At 41.6% G+C, this 9,800-nt stretch overlaps 4 protein-coding genes across 4 annotated transcripts in view; 2 read left to right on the forward strand and 2 right to left on the reverse strand.

Moving 5' to 3' along the window:
• Positions 1 to 1,874, forward strand: part of LOC131881179 (adenosine 3'-phospho 5'-phosphosulfate transporter 1-like) — a 23,542-nt gene extending 21,668 nt beyond the window's left edge. Inside the window, exon 2 of the mRNA XM_059227961.1 lies at positions 1,400 to 1,874. The gene's annotated coding sequence lies outside the window, so the exon portion shown is untranslated. The remainder of the gene's footprint in view (positions 1 to 1,399) is intronic.
• Positions 1,875 to 2,068: 194 nt separating this feature from the next.
• LOC131881181 (uncharacterized) lies at positions 2,069 to 4,769 on the forward strand (the record flags this gene model as incomplete). Its single annotated transcript, XM_059227967.1, is given in 6 exon segments — positions 2,069 to 2,417; positions 2,479 to 2,601; positions 2,669 to 2,873; positions 3,201 to 3,377; positions 3,560 to 3,745; positions 4,024 to 4,769. Coding segments are annotated over 5 exon segments (657 nt in total). The 3' UTR covers positions 4,079 to 4,769.
• On the reverse strand, positions 4,757 to 5,983 carry LOC131881180 (general transcription factor IIH subunit 3-like). Its single transcript, XM_059227966.1, has 2 exons — positions 5,843 to 5,983; positions 4,757 to 5,758 (listed from the first exon to the last, which is right to left on the reverse strand). Exon 2 carries the CDS (start codon positions 5,733 to 5,735, stop codon positions 4,791 to 4,793), a length of 945 nt encoding a protein of 314 aa, XP_059083949.1. The 5' UTR covers positions 5,736 to 5,758; positions 5,843 to 5,983; the 3' UTR covers positions 4,757 to 4,790.
• Positions 5,849 to 6,714, reverse strand: LOC131880805 (UPF0235 protein Helmi_20270-like). Its single transcript, XM_059227512.1, has 2 exons — positions 6,511 to 6,714; positions 5,849 to 6,073 (listed from the first exon to the last, which is right to left on the reverse strand). The coding sequence occupies exons 1-2, from the start codon at positions 6,712 to 6,714 to the stop codon at positions 5,849 to 5,851; spliced, it is 429 nt and encodes a 142-aa protein (XP_059083495.1).
• Between the last annotated feature and the right edge of the window lie 3,086 nt (positions 6,715 to 9,800).

Genomic DNA, 9,800 nt, shown 5'->3' on the forward strand with positions numbered 1-9,800 from the left:
ATATGTAATGCTTAGTCTATGATATTAACGTTTAGATGTAGGAGCCTGAAATTGCAAAGTTGAACAAAAATCAAGTGGAAGTCTCTCCAAAGATTTTTGCAAGAGGGTGAAGGCGAGCATCATGGAAGTGAACTCAGACTGGAAATTTAGATGTTGATGTCTATTGTGATAAAAGTTTGAGCACAATATTTGCAGCAATCTCGAGCTTAGCCCAAGCATGTTATGGCACGTCATGAGAAACAATGGAAAGAAGTCACTTGTCTTCATCCTGTTGTTTCGATACGACAAATGTCAGTTTTGGAATGCACTTTCGGTATTTTTCTCAACTTTCGAGCCAAAGCAAAGCCATACTAGTACATACTTTTGGGCAAGGGTGCATTCGAGAATGCATCGAAGAAACCTCTTTGCTTAAGCGGAATAAATGAATAAAGCAAAGGCGGGCATGCAATTTGTACAACATTGGTCACTAGTTTGTATCAAGGTCACTTACTTGGCTGATGACAGAGGGGTGTTAGGTTACGTCCTTGTTTAATGTTACGTCTGTTTAATTTGAAACAGTTCATATATCATGTTGACATATTTAGTCACGTGGATGAAATAATCAAAGGAGCCTTTGACGTTTTTTTTTTTTAACTGACAGTCAATGGTCAACAACTGATGATGTTATTTTTACTTTTTCTTACTCAGTGAAAGGAATGCCATTTAAAAAAAATTCCATTTTTCGAACCTTCATTTTTTGGTCATATATTGGTGTACGTACTTGATGATGAAAATGAGTTATGATCATTTCATTATTATTTCATCGATTCATTATGATTATGATGATTTGTTGCATTTCGTTACTGAGTTTCGGTCACCGATGTATCGCCCACCTGTGAAAATGCTACCGTTTGTAGACTTTTTGCTTGCATTTGAAAAAATTACCATTCAAGGCGTTGGACAGTGGGTTTTGTTATCAAGCGATATTTGAGGCTGATTTCATGATTTACAGCGTCTCGTAAAATCATGAAATCATCTTTGTATGAAATTTGATCTTGAAATGGAAAATTTCCGGGTAAGCAAATGAAATAGAGTGCCCTCTTTCACCCCACAATCGTCAGATTTATTCCCGGTCGAGTGAACAGGTTAAGGCTTAAAATATGTGAATATTCTCGGTTATGCCACATGGAATTTTCATTTTCCATCTTTTCCATGTTGCAACATTCCAACAAATATGTTGCAACAAAGTAAAAACGTACTTAATGCGTAGGAGAAATCCAATTCGCTGTTTTCCGTGCCTCAAGACTCTAAAATAACAAGTACTGTACTTGCTTTGGAGTGTTCTAGTCGAGAAGAAGTTTTCAACCTCATCCCAGTGACGGCCTTGCTAAATTGAGTTATGTTGTTCCTACATTTCTAGATCTTCTTAGCTGAGACCGTCAAAGATTGCCAACCCACTCTCCGCTCTTCGCTCTCCTTCGAAAAAGGATCGGATGTTCAGTGTACTGTACTATGTTCGTAGTGGGGCAATTATTTTTGCCAGTGGTCTTCAGAAACTACGACATATCTTTTCCTTTGCCTTCCCAACACAAAGACCTTTATAGCACCAGCAGGAGACTTGATATCGGCCCGGCCTTTTCGAGCTCCCGGCCAGCCTCTTCAGCAATCTCGGAGAGGACGCTGGCCGGGCAGTTTGACAGAATCCGGGACCAAGTAGGGAGGAATTTGGTCGAGTCGGGTCCGGGTTCGGGCTGGCATGGCGTTTGATTCTTAGCCAATGAACTGCTGAGGAAGTCCAGGGAAACAAAAGAAAGAGACGTCACGACCTGATCCTGTATCCACTACACACATTTCTCAACTTTTAGAGTTACTTGTAAAGTGACTTTTTAGACATTGGTAAGTGTTCATTGTATTGGTAGCTGATGCTTGGAAGGCAGGAGATTGATATTGCGGGAAGTTTTCCGACTGGGAAGTTGTGGGTGCAGACTTCTCAGGCAATACCTAGATTCGGCTCGTAACGAAGGACTTTCCTAGACGGAGTTTCTGCGGACCAAAAAACGGCAAGAGAGTTGAAAAAGTCAAACTCCTGGGGTAGGAGGACTGCTACACAAAAAGTTGCCATCGAGTCCCGCCCATTGCTTCTCTGTATATCACCATTAGCTTCTCTGGCTCTGGAAACTGGCAATCGACCTCAATAGCCAGTGAGGATTACCCCGACCCACCACTACTTCTTTGATTTGACACAAAGAACTTGCGAATGAACGAGGTGTTCCCATTGATCCATTCAGTTTGTTGAAAACCCTTCGGTGATAAGTTGGGTTGTTTTGCATTGCATTTGCAACTTCACACATGTGTGCGTCTGATTTGGATTGGATTAGTTTTTGACTTTGAACTTTAAAAGGATCAATGCGATAAGGCGGTGAATCAGAAGTTTTGAGGTATCTTCCGAGGCCTGGCAGAGGTTATCAACAGCCAGTAATCAATTGGATTTCATTGCAGATATTGTTGCCCGTGATCTCTGTTGCTTCATTTTTCCACTCTTGTTCCCATTCCCGTACCATCGTGATTTCATTCCGTGACGATTCATCATGAGTTCCACTCCGCCGGAAAACGTATTCTCAGGTACGGATTGTTATTTGGACTGCCAATAATGAGTTCTGGTTTGATTGGCGAAACTATGTTCCCTTAGATTCATGGGTGGATCTGTCTGGCCAGTTTTCACAATCCCATACCCCGAATCGGGTCACGCCCATTCCATTTGGCGGAGAGCAAGACTACTTGCGGATGCTCCGAGAAGCTCAACGCGAGTCCAAGCAGAATTCCAACAAAGTATCTCCCATTTCATCGGCTCTCATGTCCCTTTCCTCCACCACTAGGAATACACCAAGCGCCTCGTGAGTTCAATGAGTTGATCAATGTGTACTTGAATTGTGGGATAAACAGTCTGTGAAAAATATTTGCGAACTTTTCTCGTTGCGCCAACGCTTAGTCTACAATAGAAATGCATTCATTCATTCACCTCCACGTGCTCATCACTGATGAGATTTTTATGCTAATCTGTGACTAGAACCTGTTTGTTAAGAATCTTTTCCAAAACCGCAAGCCTACATGTGGACTTCATGCGAAGTATCAAAATCAATCCATCTATGGATGGAGTTAGTTCAAAATGTGTGACCTATCTGAACTAAACAATGCTTCTTTCCCGTTTTTGGCCGTTCCAGACCAAAATCCCCACCCAATAGTCCGAATCCTGAGCTGGCCACGTTCGCCGAGGACCTCAAAGGCGTCTATGTCAACCGTCTGTCAGAACCTGTCAGTCCCGTGGGTGCCGTGGGTCAGCCCGTGACCCCATCGGAAATGTTATGGGATTGGACCTCAAGGCCCACTGCACAACCTAGGTAAGAATTCAGGAAGCAACCTTTCGACAAGGCCTTCCATCGAAATTGATGTCGTGATAAAACTGTTGCTACCGGCTTTGTTGTGCAACCATGACATGGCATGACATGAACTAGTACAACCCATATTAGTGATGACGTCAAGGGCTAAAATTGGGCTATTCTTTTCACGCGATTGTGCTTAGAGATTGGAAACTAGCTCCCAACATTCGGAGCCGTAAATCCTCGTCCTCGTTCACGAGTTCTGGGGCCCACAGTTCGTCGGCCGCAACCAGGGATGCCAATGGAAAGAAAACGACCTACTCCAAAGGCGTCATTTATACCCTTATTATCACGAACATAATCTCCATGATTATCGGAGCCGGTATCGGGTAAGTTTTATTGATTTCTCTCGAAAAAAGTACTAATGCAAAGTACAAAAATATTACCGCCTTGAAAACTGAAACTGGGGAAATGATCCCTGTATAGCTATCTCAGATCAAGCCCTCTTGTCTGGATTTTGATTTCAGTAGCACTTGATGTAAAAGTTTTGTCTCATGTAGAAACATGAGAAAAGCAACTTCTAGCTATTAATATTTATCCACTATTAGGTAGTAGAGAAACAATTTGAATATGGTATTTCAGAGTAAACTTAATTCAACTCTTTCAGAATGTGGATCAGTAAACGAGGAGGAAACCACGGATTCATCGAAATTGCCGTTTGAGAGATACCTCCCTTCCCTCAGATAGAGTGGGTTATGAGTAGAATGAATTGATTGATTTTACGACTGATTTGACTAACGAACTGACCAATTGTACGACAAGTGGAACTCGAGAGAGCGTTTGAGTGAATGTGACCCATCATAACCATGACAACACTCGTTTCCTTCAAATGGGTCATCATTTCAATGTCCTTCTTCCCTATGCCGAAAGGAATACGAAAACAAGGAGCCCTTGTAAATTTGCAAGAAAACGATTATCTTCATGTCTAGGCCCTCGAAAGGAGACACATGGGTTTTTGTCGCATCGAAGTCCGTTTTCACTCCTTTTTTATTGAATGTTTGTACATCTTTCTTACCGGCACCAATGATCAGGTCCAACAAATACGTCTTAAAACATGTTTCTCTCTCTTTCTCTTTGTATATGTGATTGTGCCAGTTTATCATCATCTTTTGAATTTTCAATCTGGCTTTTCTCAGCTCTCTTTCATTAGGCTATAATCTTAACCCTCTTCTACAATCATTAATTGCAATTTTTCTCCGTCTTTGTGCGTGTTTGTAGCAACAAATGGCATTAAAGTCTAACTGTTTCCATGTCTTCTTTCGTTCAAGAATCGTGGAATGTAACTAGCTGTGACAGCAGGGAAAAAAAGAGAACCTACCATAAGAAATACACGACGTGAATCCAAAAAGTCAAGGAATGTTTAATTTCATTGAATCATTGGGATGAGGGGACGGCTTTGCGCTTCATACCGGGTAAAGGACCCGGTGTCTTGAATACTGTGTGACACGTGGTGCAAATGGGGCTGAACTTGCAGAAAATAGATAGACACACGGAGCACACGAACCCGATGTCGATGAGGTTTCGATGACAGAAACACGCGGCGCGATAATCCACTCGGTCCATGGAAGGGAGCGAGAGGGCGTCTCGTAAATTAGTATCCGGTAGAAATATCCATGTCAAGAACTGCAGCAAAGCTGGGAAGTGCTTGGCCTGAACGCGATGGTACACGCCTCCCGTGATGTCCGCCCCTTGCTGAAGGAGTCCGGCGTCTTTCTCTAACATGCACGTGTCAATGACCACGTTCATCTTCTGAGCGCTGAAGAACACGTTCATGTAGTTCATGTACTGAGTAGCCGTGTCCCCGGAGGCCGACATGACCAAGATTCGAGCGACGAGATTCTCGGCCACGGAGATCTCATGCCGCTTCCGATTGACATAGCTCAAGGCCTGGCTCAAGGCCCCGGAGAGCAATGAATCGGAGGTCACTTGGACCGAGGGCTGGACCTCCTGTAGGAGGATGCGACTCACTTCGCGGCGGATAATGGCTTCCATTTGATAGAAACCCTCGAACTGACCGTCTCTCTGACGAAGGGAACTATTTTCGTGGAGTTCCGGGTTTTGTGAAGGATATAGAAACGAACAGGATTGACTGTGGGAGGCGATGGCGGCGATCGTGTTATTCGGATGAAGCATCAGATGAGAATGGGCCAACCCCAGGGCCGAGTCCAGCCAATGAAACAAGGCCTCGGGCTGTTTGGTAAAAAAAGCCTGGTTGGGATTCATGTCCAGGACTAGGATTAAAAGCTGTCCTTGCGGGCTGAGTTGGACGCCTCGATCTTGGAGGTCGCTGGTGGCCGTGGTCACCGCCAAATCTGACATCTTGAGCTCACAGGAAATTCCACCTGGAATCATTCATTAAAAGTTCCTGGTTAACTCACACTAAAACAGTGTCATTAAATTGGTGGGGAAGTGTGGAATAGCATTACCCTGTGTTAATCAATCACACTGCGAATCTTGATCAATAGCAATTCGGAGGTGAGATCAGCCAATTGCCCACTGACTTCTACCACTTTATTTCGACCTTTCTGGCCTTGAACTATCCGCAAGTCGGTTTTGGAGCACCCCAGGGATTTAGCCAACACATTGATCACGGCCAGATTAGCTTGTCCTTCTCGGGGCGGAGCGTTCAAGCGCATTCGAATCTCATCTTCAGTTACCTAAAAACAAGGCGGAAAAGGATGCAATCATCATAAATACTCCGTTCGAGCCCTGCTTATGTTATGAAATCCAAAAAGTGGCGAGCTCAATTGAACATCCCGAAACCAACGAACTTGGACCATATACTCTTCTTTCTGATTCCAGCACTAGAAAACCACAACCCACCCGTCATCACCCTGCTTGGCTTTCTTCTCAATAGTCCGATACCCAAAAGTAAATTGAGATATTCATAGATGGCGTGAATAATCGATACTTTTAGACTGGGATTTCCCCCCCATCTGGAGTGTCCCAATGGCCATTTTCCCTCTAGTCCAACTTGATTTCTTCTCGGCACCGGTTAAAAAAAAAGTCCCGTTTTCTCCACTCTTTTAATCGCTCGACCTGGTCATGGGTCTTAAAGCCTAATGGTTGAATGGGCAGTAGTATCCCTCCGTACCTCGGTCAATGCGGATTGCGCGCAATTGGGTTGGACGCACAATTTAAGATGGAACTGACCGGAAGCCAGGCGGATAATCGGACCGGGTGGGCTGGGCGTAGAGGGAGTGGGCGCTCTGACGGCGGTCTTGGATTTCTTGGCCATAAACACGGGTGATGCCAAGCGATGGAACCGGCGAAGTCCAACAACCGGAGGCCAGGTCATCCAGTCGTTGGGCCCAGATCCAATCGAGCCTAATCAACTATCAACAATTCGCCATGCATAGCTAGTAATTGCATTCAGGCTAAGAAATTGGCCTAACGTAAACAAAACAAAGGAAAAGCGAGCCGGATGGAATGACTTGATAGTGACGGTTAATGAAGTTGTCTTGCTCTAGGATAAGCTGCGATTCTGAATTTGATATGTAGAAATTAGGAATGCTAATGGATCTTAATCTGATCAAATCAAGGAATCGGCAAATTTCTTATCGTGACATTTTTGAATGCATGAGTGTTTATTTAAACTTAAACTATTTTGTGGTCACCCTCGATCGAGGTTTCTATGAATTTTGCTACTTTTTTAATAGCACTATGTTACATGTTGGGCTATAGAAAAAGACATGTAACAGTAGCTCACGAACGCATAATCGGTTACAAGAAGAGACAAAAAGGCTAGAAAAAGGCCAAAAAAATGCAGAATATACCAAACTGCGTCTGCATGTGACTCCTATAGGTAGCAGCTGAACGATAATATGAGCAGAAGTTTTTGGGATCTCATTAGGGCACTTTTCAAAACAGTAGAGGAACTAAAAACCCAAGATACGAAGCACAGTATTAGACAAAAACATTTCTAAGGTTCAAAAAGTCGATTGTAAAAATAGATAGTCGTAATAGAGGAAAAATAAGTCCAAAAATGACTTGTTCCAGCTAAAAAGTTATCTTAAGCATGTTCATTAGTAATGCTGTGACAGTTTATAAAAGTACAATGCTAAATGAACCATTTCTTTTATGGATAGGTGAATATGGAATTCTAATCTAATCCCTTAACGAATTACTATGAAGCCTCAAAAGAGCCAGTAACTTCCCAAAATTTGACAGTGACGTCATCTTCCTTTCCTGCTTCAATGTCCCAACATATGTCGCTCTTAGCATTGAATTTTGTTACATTTATCATGCTTTATATTGTTTTTTTTCCTCCCAGGACAAAGCTGCCAAGTGATTGATTGTATTTTATGCCATTTTTCTCAACTTTTTGTACTTCTCTGATCTTTGTGCACAAGTTACTAATGGGGAAAAATTAATAAGTTTGACAAATTCTGATTTCTGTTCCCTAATGACTTTCTTGTTTTTGGCGCAAGCCTTCAGTAATCAGAAAAAATCCCTTTAACATAAAGTGGATCTTTTTTAGAATAGACTTTCAGGCACGACTCTTTTCGGCTATAGAAGTTTCTACCTTTTTACAAAAAGTTCTCCAGATGGGTTGCAATGATGATGGGTAAAATATTCATTTTTTCATTAGAAGATGCCTTAACGTTCTTCCCAATTGATGCCAAAATTCAGCTGAATTCGTCTTTTCACGCGGCCAGAACAGTTAGTCTTGAGTTTATCTTGCTTGATTTATTTTTTTGAGACCCTTGGTGGCCATCTTGAAATATCCTAACATGAAATGTCACAGTTAGAAGGCCAATTTAATGACCAAACAACGTTACGAATTTTACCCGTTAGTCTTGAGTATATCTTGCTTTATCTATTTTTGAGACCCTTGGTGACCATCTTAAAATCTCCCAACATGGAATGTCACAAGTAGAAGGCCAATTGAATGACCAATCAACGTTAGGAATGTTGCCTCCTCCACAAACTTTGTATTGCCAACATATGAGTACTTCAAAAAAAAATTTCCAAATGCCAAATATTTAATTTCATTTGGTGAAAAATTCACGTCCATTTTAATCCCCATCAAATCTCATTGAATTGCAATTAAAAAGTGCCAGTGAACAAGCCATTGCCAGCATAGGTTTGCACAGTGAATGGTCACATGAAGCAATTCATTGCAAATTTGACCAGCCCTGGACACTATCCTTAGTGAAGGAAACTTTTGACCCTTTGAAGAAGTCTCTTCTTCATGCTGTCCTTGATATCAGTGCTGGTGACATGCCAAATAAATCTTTGGTATTGTTGCATGCCAAATTCCCATAGGTCTGTCATGTTCCGGTCTAACCAAAGTCTAATGTAAGTGAGATTTAAGAAAAAGTGAATGAAATTGATGCTGAATAATGCGGATAAAAGTGACATAAGAAATCCTGTAACTTGATACATGATTAATTATAATGCTTATATTATTTTAAATCAAGATATTGCAAATACTAGTATTCTATTTCAGATAAAACGGCAAATTTATTGTTTCACTAATAATCAACGCACCAAAAGTGATTGACAAAAATCTAGTTCCATATTAAATCTCTGTTAAAATCTGGATTTGAATATCCAACAGTACAACCAATGAAGTTTGGCAAGCAAATGCACAAGACAAAAGAAAGACCCCATTTTGATGGGGATTAAAAGGGTTCTAACCTGTTCATCAAATGAAACATGTAAAACTGTGTTTTGCGTTGGTCTTGTTCTAAGGGTAAGATATCAAGTATTAGGTTCAATTCCTAGCACAGGCATTGACCGTTTGTTGGCCTTCCAAGCTTGAGATTGCATGTTTTGACATTTCGGAATTGCATGATATAGCTCAGGGACAATATTCAGTACATCTTGCTTGATCTCAACGTTGTGACCGCGTGAAAAGACGTATTAAGCTGAATTACACCATCGATTTGGAAGAATGTGAAGGCATCTTCTATTGAAAAAATGAGCATTTTACCCATTCACAATTCAAAATAATAGCTCACGAAACCACGCGGGGTATCTCATTCACTTTTATTTCAAGGGGCAACCAATTTATTTGGCAAATAATGTATGTAGGAATATGGTCAGTAAGAGGCACTGAAATACTGGCCATTTAGAATCTAGGCTAATTCCCTGTAACGAGTAGCGCAATTACATGTTTTGACAAGAAATGGTTGCATTATGAATTACTCATTTAAGTCATTTTGGCTCAAGTAATGGAAACTGATATCCTTTCCGTTTTTTGAGGAACAACTAAAGCCCTTTCTTTCATTTGCTAAGTGCATAATGAAGAAAATGAAGACAAAAACTATACAAACATGATTGGTCTCTGAGGAATCCGGACGTTTGAGACATTTGCGTGATTTGAGTATATTATCATTCAAGCAAAACTTAGCCGCCCTCTGTGAAACTCCTGACAGC

Source organism: Tigriopus californicus, chromosome 5 (genome assembly GCF_007210705.1).
Source record: "Tigriopus californicus strain San Diego chromosome 5, Tcal_SD_v2.1, whole genome shotgun sequence".
In the NCBI taxonomy this organism is placed as follows: Eukaryota; Metazoa; Arthropoda; class Copepoda; order Harpacticoida; family Harpacticidae; genus Tigriopus; species Tigriopus californicus.